The sequence below is a fragment of the Chiroxiphia lanceolata genome, chromosome 1, assembly GCF_009829145.1.
Source record: "Chiroxiphia lanceolata isolate bChiLan1 chromosome 1, bChiLan1.pri, whole genome shotgun sequence".
Taxonomy (NCBI): Eukaryota; Metazoa; Chordata; class Aves; order Passeriformes; family Pipridae; genus Chiroxiphia; species Chiroxiphia lanceolata.
This window is the reverse complement of record NC_045637.1, coordinates 130,450,898-130,472,817: the sequence shown is the minus strand read 5'-3', so window position 1 is coordinate 130,472,817 and position 21,920 is coordinate 130,450,898. Positions and strand designations below refer to the sequence as shown.

Here is a 21,920-nt window from a genome sequence, read left to right as displayed (position 1 = left end):
ACAAAAATCTGATTGTTTCAATGTGATGGGATCTTAAACCTATATAACTTAACGAGAATATATAACCAGTCATTGTAAGTACACTTTACTCTTGGTAAGATCTAAATATTAAAACTTTTGCTGGCCTAGTAGCTGTGATATTATTATTGTGATAGTTTGTATAATATATTTTAGCTTCTGTGGGCAGCAGAAACTAAAATATATTATACAGTTTGTGTAATATATTTTAGCTTATTTACTGGGCAGCAAGATTTCTGTATGGTAGAAGTTGATTTTAACAGAACATGGACCACTGACTTTAGATTTATTCACATGTCCAGATGATTGATAGTTAGACCTAACTGCATGTCTGTTTTGTAGATATATTTTCTAGAAAGCTTGCTCCCATTGTGCACGCTTCAGTGATGTTACACAGTGGATGCTGTCATAAATATTCTCTAACAACCATGTTTGTTGCTTACCTGGCTTATTGAGAATGCTCTTCGCACCTTTGGTTGTGAAAGAAGCAGCTTCTCATCTGCCTTCCATTATTTCTCTTTTCTTTTTTTTCCCCATTTATCTCTTCCAGGTCACATTCTGCTTGCACTGTGAGTATATAGATAGAAACTGTAAATCAACAATTTATTATTTGATTGTATTGAAATACAAAGTAAGTTTGTAGCACAGGACTGCAGAGTTTGAAGCTGTAATCATGAGTAGCTTAATGCAGTACATTATTTTGTTAAACTAGTTACAGGACAACCTGTTGCATCTGTTTGGCAGCCTTTCAGACCACTGGTTCTAGTCATCCTTTTCAAAAGTAGCTGTTGTGACAGGTGCAACTGGAGAAAAGTGAGGAGAGTAAGAAAATGTCCTTTTGTAGACTCTCCAGGAAGGCTGGTTCTGCCAAAGAAAGCAGTTACCTGGGATTCTTGGTTCACTTATTCCCTCTGTCATCATTTCCTTACAGTGAAATCTGAATCATATGGATGCTTATGTGATTTTGGTAGGTTTCAGAGCTACTATCGACTTAAGCCTTTTTAGTGCTGCTATGTTAGGTTGTTTGTGTACTTCCCTATTTGCTCCTTGATAGGTGTTAATCCTGTATCTCATTTTCGAGTATAAGACCAGTGAGGGAGGAGCTGAAAACTGCCTGAAGTACGTGGATGAAGTGGTATAGTAAGGAATATCTCGCTGGTGCCTATAAAATAATTTCCTTTGATTTCAGCAGCCTTTAACAGCTGCCCTGAGATATTTTGGGTTCTAGACAGAAATAAGTGTATATTTGTGACCAACTCTCACATTTCAGCATGGCTATTGAGTCACTTGTTTTTCTGTCTAGAGTGGGAAGGATTTGTACTTTGTACTCCTGTCTTGTGATCCCTGTGTTTCTCTGTAGATGTCATATGGAAAACATATTCAGCATCTTTTTAAAAACTGCTGTATGCCCAGAGAGAGAAATATGAAGCTAGGTTTTGTGTCGTAGTCATCCAGGTAGATTTTCCAGTAGGTTTGCTTTTGCCATCATAAAGCTTCTCTAGAGCATATATTGAGTTGGGAAATGTTTTTGCCACAAAAGCGGAGTTGAGACTCACCATAAAATGTTTTATTTTAAAATCTCTGTTGAGTTACAAGTATTCTTGTAATGGCTCATGCACGTATTGTGAAGGCAAATTTGAGCAATAATAAAGGGTTGTGCTTACAACCAAGTTTTATTCACAAGTGTTCAAAGATTAAGTAAGACGTGGTAGTTACAACAACATGCACAATCCAGGCATAAAGAATAATTAAATGGATTGTGTGGCACTGCATGAATTTCTCCACTGATATTTTGCTAGGGAGGTTGGAATGCTGGCCTCAGAGAATGTTAAAAACGTATTTTAACAAGGCAGAATCTCTTATGAGTTTTTGGAAAATGTAAAGAGCTAAGGTTTTGATTTGCTTCCCTTCTACCCCCAGTTTTATAATATTCGGTCTTGAAAGACTTTTAAAACCGGAAGCATTTAGAGATGACCAAAAAAAAAAAAATACTAGGAACTTCAGCTTTTTACTTGAATAATATCTGAACTATTGAGAAGAACCAGCTCCTCATCCCTCATCATTTGAATTTTGACTGATATAGTCAGTATTCACAAAGGGATTTTTGAAGTAGGTTAAAAAAGAACTCCCTAATGAAAAAAATGCACTAGTTTGAAATCAGTCAATTTAATTACTGTGTTTTATGAAGGCCATTACCCGTTGCTGATTACTAGGGTGATAAAATCTTTAAGCTTTGGTAGCCTCCATAGGGGGTGAGCCGATCTAAGTAGAGCAAAGTCCAGTCATTATCACCCTAAATACTTGTGTTTCTCATTACAATATTCATTACTTTAGGTTACTGTGAACGCTTTGAGGTCTTTTTGTAAGCACTGGTTTATTCTGTTGTAGAAAAAAATATGTTATGTTGGTAAGTTAAAACCAAGCATTTATATACTTTTACAGTTTAAAATGGAACTTGGCTATATCCATGCATAAAAATGTATAGATTTATGCTTGTGAGTATCCCTGTACACGCATATTGGTGGTGGAGTGCTTGTCAGTGAGGTCATACTAGTCTGATAAGAAATGGAAAAGGATATGAGTTACCTTGTTCTTTCAGTGTGTTTTGATACTTCAAGAAGCTGTAATGGAGGCTTGTGTTCTTAATAACAATCTTTATTAGGGAAGGGAAAACCGAGCTATGGCCTAATTAATCTGAGTTACCTAAGGCTGGATGCTGAAGATTGGAGCTCTTTATCTCCAGTGCCAGCCTAGGGCCTTTTGCTTCCCTTTCCCTGCCACCTCTTGCACATCATGTGGAATCAGTGGCTCTCGGCCCTTCTCAGTCTCCCTCATCATGGCCTTCAGACTTCATAAAACAGATATTATTTAAAAGATGATGCAAAATCATTTACTCTTTTGTTTAAAAATGTATATTTTTAAAAAAAAGAACACTTGAAATATATCAGGGAGAGGTGTGGATCTGGGGTACTGGGAGAGAAGAGTAGCCTGTAAGAAGAGGCAGAAGAACTTGGTGTGACTAAACCAGGGAAGTCTGAACCTGGTGGCAATATAGATATTTCATATCCTTTCATATCCTAGGAGTGCTTGGGGCCAGAGAGGGAGAAGTAGTGAAGCTGAGGACATGCTGCCAACAGTGCATGTGGTTGCAAGCTGGCCATGTATTCAAGTCAAAAATTAGAATAATATTTTTAACTATCAGAAGGCTGAAGTTTCAGAGTGGGTAGAGGCAGTAGGACCTCTCGAAGCAGAGCCTGTCAACAGGATTTCGTGACGTGCTTGTGTGTGATACTGCAGTGGGTCACACTTGCTGTACAGGGTCACTCTCCTGCCTATGCCCTGATATATGCTTGCTCTTGGTAACAACACAGTTCCTTCTGTTTCTCTCTCTATAAAAGTGAACATGAAATTCCACTTTCATTCTACTATCTGAATATTATGTAATAAAATTAAAGGAGGAAGTACCAGATTTTTAATGAAAATATCATTTTTCTCATTAATTGACTAGACAGTGAAAGTAAACGGACATTAGTGAAAACAGACAGAAGAGGGTGGGGGATTTAAAGAGTTATACTAAAAATTCAGTTGATTCTTTATTCTTAGCTTCCAGTTGCTTATGATGAAATATTTCAGTAATTCTCCAGAGACAGCTTACTTGTTCCCTGGAGAATTTCACAGGGTAAAAAACCATGAATTTCCAATATGATACAAATATCTTTCAAAATAATTCTTCAGCTCCTCATCATATGAAATAAAAGACTTAAGAAACCCAGTCAACCAACCAACAAAAATCTGGCCCTAGTCCTTTTTATTCATTTGCGCACTATTTTAAAGCTGACTTATGTTTCCTTTTCCTTTGCAAAGGCACAGATCCTCCCCCTGCAGAGAGGATCAGAGAGAACAAGCCACATGTGACAGGAGTTAATCATGTAGCTTAATGCACTATTAGAAGGCACTCAGATAACGAAGTGATGAGAGTGGCAGAAGAGAAGCTGTAAGAGATCATTCCATTTCTGCACAGTAAAGCCTGCAGAAGGGGGAGAAGGGAGAGCTGTATGGTATTTTCCTGCTGAACTGGGAAGCAAGGGCAAGAGAGAAGGGGTAAAGGGAGGCCCAGATTGGACATACCACTCTGTCCACATCGGCACTACTGGTGGCTTCAGTACTGTCTCCTCAGTTACCGCTTCTCCTGAAAACTTGTCAAGAGGCTTAGTGGAAAAGATAATCTGTGTCCAGGCTTTCTGTGGTAGTTGTAGCTGAGGCGGTAAAACCTGAACGAGTGCTAGTCTGCCCTGTCCTGACCCTGTATCCTGGAACACCGTGGAGGGATACAGCTGTAGTCAATGCATGTTAATAGTGTCACGGAGTATGTATTTTAAATATCTAGTTATTCTGTTGGGTAACATTTTCTCTGAAAAATACAAAATTTAGTTTAAGCTCAGTTTGTGTGCAGCAATTTGCAAATTTCATTGGAATTCGTGAGTTATCACTGTGGTGTTAAAACACTTCAGGAACAAGAGCTGCTTTGTATAATTAATTTTCTTCATGGTGCTTTTGTGGTTTCAACCTGTCACATCCAGTAGCAGTTTTCATTTTGAGAATCCTTAACTATGTTTTCAATCTTTATGGTTTGCAAAATGGTCTGTATTTTGAACATGAAAAAATACTTAATTTGTGACTTGGAAAGTAACAGTAAAACCTAAATACCAGCTGAGGATAACTCTGGGCCTTAATGCATCCTATTTTGCAGCTAAAATTCTATATTCATTTAAATGTGAAATGTATACTCCAGTGCCTAGAGTGATGGAAGAATCTATATCTGAAATGAAGAAAAAAAAAAAGGAAAAAGAACATAACAAAACCCCCTGCTATTTCATGGATGAGCTTTTGTAGATAATGGGATGTATTCAAAATCTCAGAGAAAACAGCAACTCTCCTGCAAACTTAAAATCTTTGAGTAGTTCATAAGCTACTTATGGTGAGAGTCCATTTGCCAACTGAGAGTCAGAAAGCTCTGGCAAAAGTCCTTTACAGTTCCTCCTCTGCCGGATTTCCGGGCATGAATCGTGACGTGGACACGGCCAACTTGGTTTAGATAGAAAGCAAGCTGAGCTGAAGATAGTTTATTCCCTTCCCTGAGGCAATAGTCCTTCACTCAGCTGAACTTCCAGGGAGGCACCTCTGCCAGTGCAGCTACCCCATGGACTGAAGCTCTGGTGGTATTTCCAGTGAAACTCATGGGCTCGTTCTTCCAGTCAATGTAGTTGTCAGTAAAAAAAAATGTAGATATTGGAAAGAACAATAGGTTATGGGCTCCTTCTGGTTTTGATTCATTTAGTATTTTCAGACTTTCTTGTGCCGTGATGACAACTGATAACATAATTTGGTAGAGGAGGAATTCTGATCCCTTAGCTCCAAATGTTAAATGTCCTGACAGTCATGTAAAAAATTCATGGAGTTTTCAATGGCTTTGAGAAATGACAATCAGAGCAGGACTGAGATCCCCATGGGAGATGAATGGCAGGCAGCATGACTCAATGTTTTTCTCAATCCACCTGAAAACTGATGATGTTACAGAAGAAGTGGAATGGTAGGAACTACAAGAGCTTTGGTTTTTTAGGGCATCAGCTCTGTTGAATCAAAACTGTTGGCTTTCCTGAAGCATGGCAGATTCTCCTTCTGCTCCTGTGGCTGATTAATTATATTAAATCTCTTCTGTTTCCAAGGACTTACAGGCCAATAATCTCCGCCATTGAAAGTACCACTTGAGGAGACACATAGGAGAGGCTCCTCCCAACATGACTGAGTGAAAGCACTTCAGTGGGCTTAAGAACAAGCTATAAGCTTATAGTCAGTGTTACTTTTTTAAAAATAAGAGGTGATTTAAGGAAATAAAATTATTTAAATTTCAATTTTCAGTCACCTCTTTCTGGTGACTGGTGATTACTCAATATTTTATCCTCTGTAGTCTATATCAAGTGCAGCATTGTGATACATTAGTTGAGGAAGGCATAATCTGTTTGATAGCTTGGACATCAGCATGAGCCAACTCTGATATTAGAGGTGGAACTGTAGCATTGTCTACAATTAAAGATACTTTTCACTTCCTTGTTTTCTCTTCCATATACCCTATCAAGTTGTAATCCTCCAGGGTGGAGTTTTTCATAATTGATGTTTGCTTCTAGCACAGGTTTTATTGTTTCTTACTTTTTTTTTTAAGATTAAAGACAGTGTCATAAGGCAAAATGAGTAACATGCTCAAACTGAGGGAGTTAGCTTTAACTCTAACATTTCCTATCTTTGAAGTGTTTCAGTCTGCAGTCTTAATGTTCTGTTAACATGCATTTATGTGTCATGTATGTATAATTTACAGGCTATATTTTACTCTGTTTTCATGTTAGACTGGCATCAAGATGACTGATGCAGACAGAGTACTAAGTTTTCAAAAGAATTAATGGGCATTCAAATGCTTCAGTTCCTATGTAGGCCCTTTATACTGTGTATCTTTGCACATTACATCTAAATTATTAAAATAACACCATTGTTAGCTTGGTATTCAAAACATAATTTACCATTAACTGTGTAACAATCCAGCAGCTACTGTTCTTAGAAGAAAAAAGTCAAAGTCTGCTGAAAGCTGATTCAGTTTTTGTTTGAGATTGTTGGGTTTTTTTGATAGAAGGTAATATTTTGTCTTCTTTTTACTAAGGCAGCACTAGTTAAATCAGACTCTGCTGGTGAATTGCAAAGAAATAAATCACAACAGACATTAATCTAGATGAGGGCTAAGTAATTAACTTCATAGAAGGGTAGTGTATACTGTGTCTGTGACACTAGACTGACTGCTGTGCATAAAATAAATGCAGTATTTAGGCTGCCTATGGTATTCCACCCCTTCAATTAAGTAAACAAATATATATAGAGCTACTCTGGAGTGTATCCTTTGTGGTCTAAACACTGTATCTTATTAAAATCATCTGCATGCAGTATGTGGGGTTTGAGTTCCTGCCAGTGGTTTCATCCATTGTTAACAGTGATGTTCAGCTCTCCCAAGAGTTAAATACAGTGGTACTATAGTTATGTGAAAAGGGTGCTCTTGGTTACTTCGGTGGCCATTTCGCTGCATATTACCTCCCACTTTGTTTCCATCCATGTGTGTGGCACAGGGTGTTGCCTGGAAAAATATAGACTTTTTCAGGAAAAAAATTATCCATATAGGTTGAGAAAAATATCAAAGGCGGTCTGAAATTGATTCTGGGGGCAAGTGCAGGGCCAGAATAGGTGCGTGCCTGCCTACTCTATGTGTGTATCAAGGTTTTACATTTGCATATCTGTTTTCAACTCAACAATAGTGATAAAGCATCTGTTGAACTCCAGAAGATAGGATCAGTTCTTAAAGTGGAACTGTAATTGTTTGTTATTGTTTGTATTACAGTCCTCATTCTCCAAGTGCTGTCTTTTACCCAGAAAACGAGACCAATTGCCTGTTCTGCTTTTAGAAATCAAGTTCAAGTAGTTGTATTTTGTCATCATGAAAAAAAATTTTTACCTACAATGTCATAACTGCATTCAGATGTTAATCTATTGCTCAAAGTATTTGCAGCAGATTTCTTTTCAGTGCAGCATTTAATTTTAGAGGGTGATATGGACAATATAGGGTGACAAAAATTTTGCTCAGAGAATATATAGCTAAAATTACATTTGCCTGAAGCTATGTTTATTTGACGATGCTATTAAATTGAAAGAATATTAAAATGGTGATAAACCACATACAAAAATAACTTAGTGTGAAGTCTGAGATTTTAGTCATTAGTTTACCAGACTTGGTGTTGTCCACAAATTCAGATTAATCTGAACATTTACTAAGCTTTAATTAGCTCTCTCTTCAAAGAGAGTTTAACTTGCCCTTCTAAAAAGTTATAATACCAACAGAATAGTTTAGAACATTAGTTTTCATGTAGTTTTATTTAGTATTTATTTATATTTTTATCAGTTTTTATTTTCCCTGCTGAATTTTCTGGTAAATATGGCTGTGTGGAAGTGGAGACAGGTAAACAGAATTGTCTAAAATAAGGTCAGCCTTTGCCTCCAAACAGCAACAAACCCAAATGCAACTGATGAAAGATGCGTGTTAATGGGAAAGTTTCTGATCTCTGGGAGCACGGTGATTAGCTATAGAAACTCATCAATTTAGATCTGAATGAGTTTTTTCTTAATACAAAAATAAGAAAGCATTGTACTTCCATGAAATGTGTTTGAATGGGTCGCAGATTTTTGAATTGGGGACCACTGTCACCCTTAGAGTGTATCTTGGACCACCATGCAGGCTCGTCTGCGAACTTCTAATTGAAAACAGTGTGCAACAATTGGGTTGTGCAGGCCACTGCAGACCACATACTTTGGCAGATCATTCCGAGTCGTGGCGTAACAGTTCATTTTCAGATTCTCCATTTACACCTGTGTCCATGGGATGTGTGTGTTAGAAGTGATTACAGGCCATTCTGGTTGGAAAAATTCGCCACTTTGGAACAACCCCTCAGTCAGTGACAATGCTGAGAAGGTTCTTCCCATGGCTATTTTTGCTTTGAGGCTTCTGAACTCTAGGTGAAGACAAAAAAAAAAAAGTGACTATTAAGCTGGTGATTGGGATTGCACAATTATTTTACCAGTGATCAGCACTGCAGGTTATGACCCAGTGTCTCAGTGACAAGTAAATTAGTCCATGAGGTACAGTCATTAAAAGGAATGTAACAGGTTCAACATGGATGACTGTGCTCCCTTTGAGCCTATGGGGCAGTAGTTTCTCCAAAGTGGAGGCTGCTGCTGCTGAAATTGCATTTTTTGGTTCTTCTCAGGAGAGTCCCCAGCCCTCAGAGGAGAGCTGTGATGGACAAGAGCATGGACAGATGAAGGCAGGAAGAGTTTGTCCACACCCATCCCAAAGATTTACAGGCTCCAGGGAAGGCAAGGAGCCAGGAATAAAGTGAAATATCCTCAATGAATAATTCATTTGTTGGAAAGTGGTTTTTCAGGGAAACTGAAGCCATACAGAGATTTGGACGAATTCAGCTGAAACACTCTCAGCCATAAAAAAGATGGATAGGAGGGGAATATACAAAAATCTTGAAATATGTTGTAATATTTTGTTTCAACCATCTGGATAGATTCCTTTAAAAGGCACATTCAAAGCCTTGGGGTTTTGTCTCAAAATAATTCATTTTTCTTTCTTTTCTTTCTTTTTTTTTTTTTTAAATATACATAACTTAAAAGAGCAAATGTACTAGAAGGTGCTAAATGATCTGAAAAAGAAATTGATGCTGATTTGTGTCCTCAGGCACTGTTATTTTGTTCCTTTTATGCTTGCATGGGGAGCCCAGGACTAGCTGACACAGCGGCCAGCATCAAGATTTGTCTGGTCAGAGCATCTCCTTTTCCTGAATTCTGGTGTAGTTCAGTGAAGCTGCTAATAGCACAGTTTCCGGGAAAACACAGGAAACATAGCTTGTGTTTGTAAAATCTCTGGTGTATGGATTGGAAGGTTTGCACACCTCGGTGAGAAGATGGAGGAGGCTGGTTTTGGTGAAGTTCACATTCACACTGCTACCTGCGGCCAGGTGGCCTGGCGAGCCTCGGGGGAGAGAGTGCTCTTGTACTCTCTTACCAGATGCACATAAACTATCTCCTTGGTCAGTGTGGAGCAGGGCATGTGTTGGTGCTTTAGGGCAGGAAAGCTAACAGGTAAATGAAGTGCTAGGCTAGAATGATCCCCCAAGAACAGAGAATCTTCAGAAGGTTCAAGGGCTCTGTGGAGGCACTGTGGGATACATTGTGCACTGTGTAGATCATGAGGAATTGTGACACATTGGCAAGGCAAAGACAGGAATATCCCGGTAGTCATTCCTTTTTTGATAATACTGGTTTTCTTCATTAGAATTACTGTCCGATGCAACCTAAATGTACCATGGTGCTTAAGTTAAAGCAGTGTGAGTAATTTAGTCAATTAATTAGGTGGGGGTAGCACTTACCTTCCATTGCAAAGGGATCAAAGGAAAACACATAATAGCATTTATGTTCTTGTTGTTCTGCTCCATACCTTAGCATCAATTCATTCAAATAAACCTCTGACCCAAATGTTAATGTAAGTTATATTAAATTATTCGCTTTGGTGAACATTTCTACCCTGTATCAATGTCACAACTGCTGGAACTCAACACATGCTGCTTTGTAGCAACTGGAAGTGGACAGAAAAATGGCCACACGAGTGAGGAACACCCAGATAGCACTAAACCTCTGGCCTTCCCCTATGAAGTATTTCCTTGTTTCTTCCACCAAAAAAACGTGTGCAGAGAAGCTGAGAGGGAGATTCCACAGATAGACCCGGGCCTCCAGCACTTGTGGGTGTCAGTGTCCCCAGATGAAGGAACCTGAATGGAAAATTACTAGAAGGGGAGCATTAATACAGAGAAGAATTTGAATTGGAGTTTGTGGATACTTTTTATTTGTGGTCTTTTGCTGTTTAAGTGTTGTGGTTCAGTACTGGGGCCTCTGCAGAAAGAAGGGGGCATGGAAAATAAAGGATAATTTTTCCTTTGACCTCATTATTGCCAAGGTTTCCCTCCACATCCCTGAGGAATTTATATTAGAGAGGTTTATTCTACTAACAGTCTATTAGCAAGATTGACCCCTTATTGAAAGCATGATGCAGTGCATGAGATTAAATAAGGTAAAATAAGATTAAGTTGTAAGAAGTGAGACTGTGTGTGGACACTGAGTGTTTTTACTTCTGTGCTAGAGGTATTCACTTTGGTCGTTGATTGCATTGTGAACTGAGCCATTAGAAATGGCCCAGACCTTGCTAACACTGTCAACTAAGAGTAACACATGTAATACATACATTCCTGGGGAGATTCTTCAAGTTTGAGATACCAAGTTGTTTTAATAGCCTGGACTTTGATTTTTGTCTGTGGTCATGCTGTGGAGTAAAGGCAATTAAATTATCTCAATGTCATAAATATATTTAATTTTTTTCTTTAGAATGACATATCATCTTCTTCAGCCATTTAATAGAATTTAATACTGTTTAGGATTTTAAAAGACAAGGAGAAATGAGGTTTTATTAAATTCAGTAAGTCCTTTGTCTAGGATATTTTTCTACTTTAAAGATTTTTCTACTTGAAATAAGTGAGACTCATTTCAAGTTTCCATTCAAGAGTTTGACAAATGGTAGTGCTGTACGCAATCACAAGAAATAAAATCTTTTAGGACATGAGCAGCAGGAACAGGGAGATGGCTACACAGCTGGTTTTGGTTGTATCTCTGATAGAAGGATCTTTGCACTGTCCCTTAATACTATACAGAAGGTGGTATAGGTCTGTGGCTGTGACTAAATGTGTGCTTGTGTGCTGGTTCACTGACCTCCGTTCAAGTGTTACATTTTCCTCTGCTAAAGGTTTTTGAAAGAACAGAGTGGTCTTTCAGGTGTAGGCCATACCAGATCCACATCTGTGTGTGTGAGCATGAGAGACAGCTGTCTCAAATGGTTTACTCCTGTAACTCTGGTCTCTGTCTTCCACTTTTGGCATTTTTCTCCTTTACTTCTCCCAGGAACAAAGAAGGGAAACCCCAGAGACTGCAGTGACACCTATTAAGGCTTTCTCACGGATTGCATTTCTCAATCCGTAGCCTCAGCAAATGCTGAACTGTACTATATTCGGTGTTTCCACAGGCAAAAAATCAAACTCTTGCACACCAGCCCTTCATAATGTCGGTGATCACTGTCACTCAGTCACTCATATATACCCAATACATGGGAAGCTTTAATACACATGCTGTGTTTTCTCCCAAAATACTGCATATAGAGCCAAAGCTAGATACAAAATAGTTGAAAAACTGATAAGATCCTTTTCTTAGTCTACAGTTCTGTGTATCCAGTTGAGATGTAAGGAGAGGAAAATAATTTGACTGTATTCCAGTACCATGTACCCTAAAGCCTCGTGTGCACCTATGATCTACTAGTGCCAAATAGATGTAGTTAGCGTGGTACTTTTGGTAGTGCTTGGTCTTTGTAAAGATTTAAGTCAGTTCAGATTGAATATTGGGTAGTACAAACTGGATTAGCTACAGTCATACTCATTTTTCTGTCTAAAGGTATCCATTTGCTAAGGTGGACAGCAGTTTATGTAAACCCTGTTCTTTCCAAACAGTTACCTTCTTCAGTACCAAACGCTGCATAATGTCTTGAAAGTTATTCTTTCATATTACATTCAGGACATGACTGATGGGCTTCAAGAGGGCAGTAAAAATGTGTATGGTTCATCTGGATGATTTTTGCTGTTTTCTGGAATTTGAGTTACTGAAAACAAAGTTTGAGAAAACCGCTTGTTTTGTTTTGGTATTTTTGTTTTGGTTTGGTTTTGGGGTTTTTTTTGTTGGTTTTTGTTGTTGTTACTTTTTTTTTCCTTTTTAATTATCTCAATCCCAGTTTGCATTATCTTCCAGAAATTCAGTATTGAATCCAGCTGGAAGTGACTGCAGTATTATTTTGCCATAGCACTAAAGCGTTTTGTCTGGAAGCTCAGCTATTTAGATTACACGTCCCTCTTGAAGCTTAATGTTCAAGAGCTCTTCATTAGAAACATCAATGGTATTAAATAGAAATGGATCTAGCATGATGTTATAAAAAAATCAGTATCCACTTGGTATAACATTTCCATTATAATAAATTTCATGTAACTCTGAATTCTTTAACATAGAGGAGGGTAACTAAAATAACACAATATATTTATTTTACTACTAAAAGCTTTAATGAACTTCAGGAAAATAGTTTCAATACAGTGTTGTAAAAGCTCTGTTACCTTGTGCACACTGACCTCAGTCCTGCAAACAATTACACTTGGGCACAACCCTGCTGACTGCCAATGGCCAGCTTGTCTGTAAAGTGAAACATGCGTGTGTATACTTGTAGAGATCAAGGCCTTGCTCTAGTTTGGAAAATTTGAAATATTTTAACCAAGGGGTAGGTTTTGCAGCAACATTCCAGCAAGAAAGTTTTCCTTAAAATCAGGCAGATAAAGCTTTTTTTCTCTGCCACTGACTAAAAGCTCCTTCTAGCTGGTACTGAATAGGAAACTGCCTGTGAACTTGGCCACACTTCACGGATAACCAGCCTGTGGCAGGTTGGTGAGGCCTGTGCCTTGGTCCTTCACCATGCACAGCCACCCTCATTGCGGTAGGAGCTCTCCTCAGAGGAGGTGCCTCAATTTTGAGCCAGAGAGAGAACCAGTTCCCCCTCCAGTCTCTTAATTCCCTGTTGGTTTCTCCCACAGCTGGCTGTTCCACACAACGACGAGTGGACCCGCTTTGCTCGGACCTTGGTGGAAATCCGTGCCAACCGAGCAGACAGCGAAGAGGAAGGGGCAGTGGAGCTGTCAGCCTAGAGGAAGAGGAGCCAGCGCCTGCCACCGCCAGAACAGCAGCTTTCACCCGCTGAGTACACCGGTGTTCAGTGTCAGAGTCTGTCTTGCTGTGGCTTTTGATGCCAGTGTACATGCCAGTATTGCTCAAAGCATTCTATATTAATCACACTGCTTTACACAAGGCTGAAAATATCCAGAGCATTTTCATACTTTATATTTCTGTCTGAAAAGTAAGAAAGAAAAGACAAATCAACCCTTTATGGGTTTAGTTGTTGCCTTTTAACTACTTAGTAGCTGTATTTAATAGCTAGGAACCCCTGGTTAAACTTGTGCTCACATTGCCCTTCTGGCATAGTCCTATTAAATCCATATGAAGCCAGATATGATTATGTGCAGATGTGGTGTGCTTCACTGTATGGGACTGGGCCAAAGACTTTAGATGTGGTGTTTCACATGGTGACTTACATTATGAATGGATGTACTATACGAAAGTTGCTGCTCCTTATTTATTGCGGTGTGCTGCATGGAACATATTTATTTGAAAGCATTAAAATAAACGATCCTAAAGCATGTGCATAATGAGAGAACTGCATTGTCTGTGTGCTGCTGTAGAGGTTACATTAAAGTCCACGTAACAATTACAGTACATCAGTTGTGCTTAAGATATAAGATCTATAAAGGTTGGCTTGAGTGGATGGAATGAGTTTCCTTTCCTTTTTTTTTTTTAAGATGCCTATTATTTCTAGGCACTTTAACTATATTTCAAATACAGTTGGTCACTGATACTTGTCATGCAAGTTAACACTAACAGTCTGACTAAGGGTTGTGGTTCCTGAGTATGACACTAGTATTTGCCAATAAAATGTATCAGGCCTGTTCTGTTGCAGTGTGGTTGATCTTTCCTTGCCAGCAGTGCTCAGCGTGTTCATTACCAGTCACTGGTGAAGCACTGGGAAAATGTGACTGCCCTGACTCACAGAATGCTCCTGCAGCTGCCATGTAAATAGATACCTTTGGTATGGGACTGGCCAGTAATGGACTTGAGCGCATCAGATCCTGTTACAGATTCTACATGAGCAGGCACTAAGGCGTGTCAGCTTCTAGGCTAATTTTTATTTTTCCTCCATCCTTAGCATGCTCACTTGCACACTTGTGCACACACAGAGAAGCACTGTGCTGCCATGTGTGCTAAGAGAAAAGGAATAGGAAAGACAAGGCCTCCTCAGACTGTCTTGAGAGACATGTTGGGACAGGGGACAAGGGAATAGGCTCCTTTATGATAATCTCTTGTGGCCTGAGAAAAGAAACAGAGTGCAGACTGATTTCATTGAGAGCTGTGGTCCAGAGGGATGAGACTTGGTGGTGAGGCTGCTCGATATATTCATGTCACAACACTGCTGGGCCAGAGCACAGCTCTGATGCCTGGATTTAGCAGCAGTTCACACTCAGAGCCATGGGGTGAGCCATTACAGCAAGAAATGCTGTGAATCAGACAAGAAAGATCTTGTATGTTGTTTGTAGGGAGCCACGTCTTGTCTTTGCGTAATCATGTTGAGGAATATATCATCTAATCATCTTTGGGGCTATAGTCTACGACTAGGCTAAGAAAATGAGTCCTTTGGAAAAGCTACATTTCCCTTATCCTCTTGGTGGTTAGAAATAACTCCCAGTGAGAGTGCATGAAGAAAGTGCTACTTTCTTCTTCACGGTGCGAAGTGAAATATCTGCCAGTGCCCGTGGAGGTGTTCTACCATTGGGCTGAGAGGAGTGTTCTCCCAGATGACTGACTACACACAGCAGAGATACATCAGTCACTGGTCCTGTAGCTCCCTGAGGTTGTAGCCATGTGTTAAAAAGCTCTGTGTTCCTGCTGCTCCCCTGGGTGCTTTGGGAGCTGTCCTGAAGGACCAATGTAGCACTTGCAGCACTTCTGTAGCTTAAAGGTGAATGCTAACAGCCAGGTGAGATAACTGTAAAGCAGCAGTTTAGACATTACCTCTGGGGTTTTTGCCCTGTTTTTCTTTCAATAACCATATGAAAGTGTTATCTGTTTATGTGGGTAAAGTAGTTGTGGTACAAAGTGGAAGTGGGGGAGGCACAGCTGGCCCACACTTGGGTCACAAGATTAGGAACACGTGCTCAGGCAGATACACAGCAAAGTACTGCTGTCATGGGAAGCAGAGGTGGGTACTTGCTACCCTTCCGCCTGCTAAGTAAATCCACACCTCAAAGTGTGGGACACCCTTCTGTTACACTGTGGTGTAACAGGAAGGGTGTTTAACCGATGTCATCTCCTGTTCATCGTAACCAGTGCAGTGGGAATGGCTGGCAGATACGCTTCTTCTTTTTCCATATTACTATTCGGGGGGGCTGCATGTTAAATGTCCAGGCTTCCCTACTTTATGGCATTAACAGCTTGTAAAATGGTTTTAAGGGCAGCCTCAGAAGACCTTCAGCATTTGCTGCTGTGTGCAAATCAATATAACCAATACTCCTTTTTAAAAATTTTTCCTTTTTTTTTTTTGGTGTGAGGTTCAGCAGTACACAGAGGGAACAAGGAAAAGATGCAGATTTCTACAGAAATGACCAGGTTTGTAAATACAGAGCAACAACATGAAAGGGCCATTTCATGCAGCTAAAAGTAGATAGAAGAGCACCCAAGAAGAAGAGGCATTTACTCTCCTTCTGTTGCTTGTGATGTTGTGTGGTGGAGTTTCTGACCCGCCCTTGTTGCCACCCTTCCAGGAATCTCCCACAGTTCTTGTTTGTTTGATTTTCCTGCTGCGAAACAAATAGCTCCACTTTACTGGCTTTCCAAAAAGAGCCTGTATGACAAAATGTTCCTCAGAATCTGCCCAGTAGGGAAATAAATACAAAATTATCATTTATTTTGAGCAAAGAGATATCATCTTCTCCAGGCTCTTTAGCCTACAAACATACAGAGAACAGAAGGAAGAACATGAAGAGTATGTCCCATTCTCTAGCACTGCTGGGATGCTGCCATGACTGCTCTGGGTGTGGAATGAGTCAAAAACAGCCTGGCTCTGTTTTAGGACCATTGCAAGTAAGCTTTCTGTGAAAGACATAAACTGTGTGCTCAGACTGATCTGGAGAGCACATCTGAACCACGGAGGTCAGAAAAAGCAAACCCAACTAGGACAGAAGCAGGCAAGTGGCAGGAAAAGGCTGAATTGAGGTTAAGGATGGAGGACTGCGAGGTGGATGTGGAAGGGACACGTCTTGAACTTGATGAAGGGAAGACCTTGATTTTGGTGCCAAGGACTTGGGATTTGTTCTGAAAGAAGGTGTGAAAGGACATAGCAAGACATGACAGGTGGCACTGGGGGTGGGAGCTGAAGGCATTTGCTAAAAGGGGAAGCAAGGTACTTCACCTTTATGACATGTACTCTGTTCAAGAGCCCCCATGGTAACATAGAAAGAAGATGAGCTCACAGAGCAAAACGGCATCCCATGTAGAGTAAGATGGTCTCCACTGACCAGTGACAAAGGAGACTCTGCTATCATCAGGGCAGCATCAGTCCTAAGGAAGAACTCAGCACCTAATGGTGCTAAAGAGTTGCCACCTGTCCTTGAGAAGCTCACAGAACTGGTTCTCCTTCAAAGTCATGAGAAAAGCTCTGTAGTAGCACCACCATGTCTGGTACACAGTGTCTGCACAGCTTGGGGTGCGAGTAAGCACAGAGAGAGGCCAGGCAACCCTTTGCAATGTAACTACAGCAGCTGGAATGAATCTTGCAAGCAATGGTACTGTTTCCTGCTGCAATGAGGAACAGTGCAAGTAGCAGTTAAAATGATAAATATGCTTCTTAAAATGTCATGTCTCTGAGGGGCAACAGACATCTCGATGACGTTCAGCACTGAGAGAGGCTGCCCGAGCTCACAGCCTGAATTATCCACTGCCCACTGTGCAGAAAGCAGAACCACCGTATGGCAGGTGGCATTAAAGAAGCTGCTTCATGCCAGGCTGCTTCTGTGTTATTTGCTGTGTTTGAAGCTCTCTGGAGACACTTAAAATATAAATGTCTTGAGACTTCTATATTCCCAACCATTAAATAACTTACAAATGATCACCATCTCTGGAAATCGCCTTCTACCTTATGCAAAAATGGCAAATATTTAAACTGAAAACAAATCCTGAATTTCACAGCAGTGTTTAAATGGCAAAGCTGTAGGATTCCCAATAGTCCCTCTGCCACGTGTGCATTGGAGAGCTGAGGAGCTCAGCAGTAGGCAGCGTGACATGTATGCACATCGTGGAGTGTACAGCAGACTGTCCCCTCCTAAGAAGATGCAGAGCAGTTTGTCAGGTTTTATATTTTTAGCAGGTTTAGAAAAACCTGCTCAAGTTATTTTCAAAGCCTGTGGTATGTTTGCTCACACAAGTGTCCCTGCAAACTGTCAATATTAAGTCAGCTTAAACCCAACCAGTTCCCTGGTGACTAGGCAGAAAAGCATCTCTCGGCTTCTACTGAACCAAGAAACACAAATATGAGGTAACTGCTCCAGAGACACCCCGATGGGTAACATCACCAGTATTTGGCCTTTTTTTTTTTTCTAGAAGTGCTGTCACAGGGAGTTAGCTGGGCTGCAGGAAGCAAGTGAGGTTACATTTTATCCATTTGCATAATTCACTCAGAAACCCAGAGAGAACAAACATTGTCCTCAGGGCCTTTTGTTTGTTTGCAAGGCAATCTGACAATTTCTTGGCCTGTAAACTTTTCAGAGCAGGAATGCATCCTTTTGTGTCTAGAGGAAACCGACTGATCTTCCCAAAGATCTTTGAAATGTTTTGAACTGGGTTGCCTGTTAACCAAGCAGCCACTGGCTCTTCAACCCTTCTGCCCCTGCCTCCACTGTCTACTGGCTCTGAAAAGATGGGCAGAAGGAGAGAACAATCCTCCAGAAAAGTCAATGGGGAAGGGAAGGGCCATCATGGGTGGGAGTGTCAGTCAGCCCTGCTGATGTGCCTGCCAGGGAGAAGATGAAGGCTGTGGCCTTCTGAGATCGATCTGCCATAGGAGAGCTGTGCCTGACCTTTGTCCCTGGGATGAGAGCTTTCTCCTTCATCCCTGGAATAAAGAACAAGTCATAAATACACTGCCAGGCCTGGGAATGAGAGGGCACCAGGAAGCAGGGAAATCGGTCTGAGTTATGCTTTGTTTTGTGGAACACAAGCAACAGTCTTTACCACACAAGCCAAGAAGTTGTGCAAGCCCGACAATAACCCAGCTCTAATTCCTCTTCTGTTCCTGGCTGCAAAGCCCCAGCAGCACTGGGGTTTGGTGTCAGGCAGCAGAGGGACATGCTCTGGAGCATACAGCCTGGGTGTCCCTCTCCAGGCTGAGCCAGGAGGGAGCAGCTGCTGGCCAAGCCCATGCACATGGCCAGGCACTTCCTCTCCTGGACAGGGAAGAAGGTGTAGTTCAGTGCTCAGACATCGCCCCTGAGCTGCTGACTTTCCACAGAAACTCTTGACAAGGCATGTCAGGCAAATGCAAGGGATGAAGTGTAAAACCAGCTCTTATGTAGCCTGAAATCTCAGGTGTCAAGCACAGGCAGCTCCCAGAGAGAATGTTTAACTCTTATGACAAGCCTTAACCAAAAATCCTGACAGTTAATTTTGAAGAAATACAAGGGACAGCTTTTTTTCCTTCCATTTCTGAAATGAAGGAGCTGTCATTTGGGGAGACTCGGATATACAGGGTTGGGAGGAAGCAGCTGGTGGCTGTCAGAGCCCAGTGCAGTCTCTGCACACTGGTTTAGCCAGACTCCAAGATGCAGCTTCAGATAAATGTCATCTGCTTCCCACGCCTTAACGTGCCTGAGTACTGCAGACGCTATTCCTGCCCCACCTCAATTTCATTAGTAACTTCAAAATACAAATTAATCCAAGAGAATAATTTTTATGATGACCCAAACACAAATGCAAAACGAGAGTGATTTCCATTTCAGTATTTCCACAAATTACAGCACAACAATATGATATTGCACACCAAACTCATTCTTCTCCAAAGATGCTGCATCTGTGCATTCCCTCAGTTTACAGCCAAGGTTGAAGGCAACTACCCAAAGGAGACAAGCAAGACCAAATTCCTCCTGATCTTAGTAGATATCATAGAAGACACCCAACAGGACCTTCAAGTGACTAGGTAATTAAGCTGTTCATAACTGTTAACCTCCACCCAAAAGTAAAGGTCAAAATATCAAAGCTTACTCCAATCCTGGCTTTTGACTGAGGAAAAGTTTCTTTTTTTTTTTTCTGAGTGACATCTCCATCAATAGATGTCTTTTCTATGCAGGGGAATTGAGGTAATTTGTTCTCAAGCTGCAGGTGTTTTTGTAGCTTACAAGTGCAAATATTAACTTTATCTTAACCTGACTTTGTAACTGAAGTTGAACAAGACATTTGATGTACTGCACTATTTCCGTTACAGAATACCATGTGTGCATCTGTTTGAAAGGTTTATTTCTATCTTCATAAATACAGAATTTTCTAAACACTGTGCAAGGCACCAAAAATTAAGTAAAATCTTTTATTTTAGATTATTTTAATCTCTTTTGACTTGATGAAGTAAATAAGAATCTGAAACCACCTATTTGCCAATTACAAGCCAGCAATTAAGGCAGGTACCATTGATACAGTGCATGAATTTTCTATTGCAGTTATTTAAACAAGCAGCGTTTTACTATAGAAGTGCATATACAAACTGAATTCCAAACACCAGCAACCCAAGATAGGCACCTAGTTATGAAATTTCCTTGTATGTGTAGTAGAATGCCAAAAGTTCTGCCATAAAGTGCAAAGACTATGGACAATAACACTTTCTTTTGAGCATTTTGATACCAGTAACATAATACAACGGCTAAACATTTATAAATGTGGTTTTCATTACAAAAACATGTTCCACATAAAAGCTTCATAATACGATCCAGAAACAGAAGTTGTGCGTGTACAGATTTAAAAAGTTGAAGCTGTACTGGCATACTTAGGTACCGGGTATATATTTGCTGACCTCTGCAGACACGCACCAAGTTTATAACCAATTTACACATACAGTCAAAATCATTCTGCTTTGAGCACCGTGATATCCACTGAGTTTTTCCATTCGAGTGACGATGTGCGACATCTGCCCTGGTAATCTGCAACTGCGCACTGCCTGTAAAATGATCTGGTTCACAGCTCTCACCCAGCCCTCCCTAATAAACGGAACCTAAAATTAGTGTCTTCCCAACACATGCACATGTCAGATGTGGACAAATACATTCATGGTCCCAAACTTAAAACAACTGGTAAGAATTTCACAGTGATCTGGTTACGGAAGCACAAAGACAAATGATTACGTTTAAGATGAAAATTACCTTAAAACTCAAATGAAGCTAAACTTTTATATGATGAGAAACTAAAGGAACAAAGTATTAACCAATTAGAAAAGTGGTTCTTTCCCAACTAATAACAAAAACCCTACAGCAATAAACTTAGGGTCCTACTGCTGCAGCAGCCTTTGAGGTAGGTGGTGATGGCTTAAACCGAGGTAGGTAAAGTCCAAACTTATTTTCAATCCCTGCAAAAGTGGCAACTGCCAATTTATAACCGCCAACATGGTCAGGGTTAGGAGCAGGGAGCGTGATCCTAGATTTAGGAACTGTATCTGATCCAGCTGGTTTTCTGCAAAATAATAAAAATAATAGATTAATTTCCATAGAGTAAAATCAGTATTCACAAAAATCTCCTCCATAAAGTAAGTTTAATAAGTACTTCCCCATAAGTAACTAAATTAAATGATGCAATGTAAGGAGACATACCCTGTTTTAAAACCTTCCAGAACAGTTAGGAGCCTTCATGATGATGATGGTCAAGTCCAGATAAAATTTGTAGTGCATTAATAGAAACTGCAGTGTGGAGCAGCAGGGGTTCATAAGTCTTTGCTTCAGTGCACAACCAATCCAGTATTTAAGTAATTTTTGTTGTGGCTTTCAAACTGCTGTCCCCAAAGATCCATAAACAGTCTGCAGCTGCTCCTGGGATCAAGTTAAACAGCAATATGCACATCCCCTGTATTGTTAACAAAGGCAGGAGGCAGAGCTGAAGCCCCAACAACAGGTTTTGAACTTGGTGACAACTATAGACTTTTTTGGATGTCAAATGCCCTGTCTAATCAGGTACAGCTGATCAGGTACAGGGGTACAGCTCCTCCACCAAATAATGAGGATTAATGCAGAGCGTATCCTGACTTGGCAGGTATCACATTTCCCCTGCAGTTACATCCTCAGCCCATTATTTGGCCTCTCACTGTCTCTGTTTACACTAACATAGGTCCTCAGCTTGAAATGGTGATAAAAAATGTGGTAATACCTTGCTATGAAACAGGTGCTGGAATATCATCCCAACCTCCACCAGTGTAGTGTGGTTTAAGTAATATCTACAAAGCCTTTGCAACATGTCCTAGCAAGACCCTGACATGTTGA

The 21,920-nt window shown here is 40.4% G+C and overlaps 2 protein-coding genes across 13 annotated transcripts in view; one reads left to right on the top strand and one right to left on the bottom strand.

The window, feature by feature from the left end:
- DYNC1I1 (dynein cytoplasmic 1 intermediate chain 1) overlaps positions 1–14,312 on the top strand; it is a 185,875-nt gene extending 171,563 nt beyond the window's left edge. For 6 of the 10 annotated variants that reach the window (XM_032710370.1, XM_032710362.1, XM_032710355.1 and 3 more), the window contains exons 17-18: positions 569–587; positions 13,344–14,312. In XM_032710370.1, the coding sequence (XP_032566261.1) occupies positions 569–587; positions 13,344–13,507 (183 nt within the window). In that variant the 3' untranslated portion in view covers positions 13,508–14,312. The remainder of the gene's footprint in view (positions 1–568; positions 588–13,343) is intronic. The other 4 variants (XM_032710423.1, XM_032710398.1, XM_032710431.1 and 1 more) reach the window with 1 other exon arrangement.
- A 5,591-nt stretch (positions 14,313–19,903) lies between these two features.
- Positions 19,904–21,920, bottom strand: part of SLC25A13 (solute carrier family 25 member 13) — a 102,345-nt gene continuing 100,328 nt past the window's right edge. For all 3 annotated transcript variants that reach the window (XM_032710344.1, XM_032710332.1, XM_032710335.1), the window contains one exon: positions 19,904–21,120. In XM_032710344.1, coding sequence (XP_032566235.1) covers positions 20,931–21,120 — 190 coding nt within the window. In that variant the 3' untranslated portion in view covers positions 19,904–20,930. The remainder of the gene's footprint in view (positions 21,121–21,920) is intronic.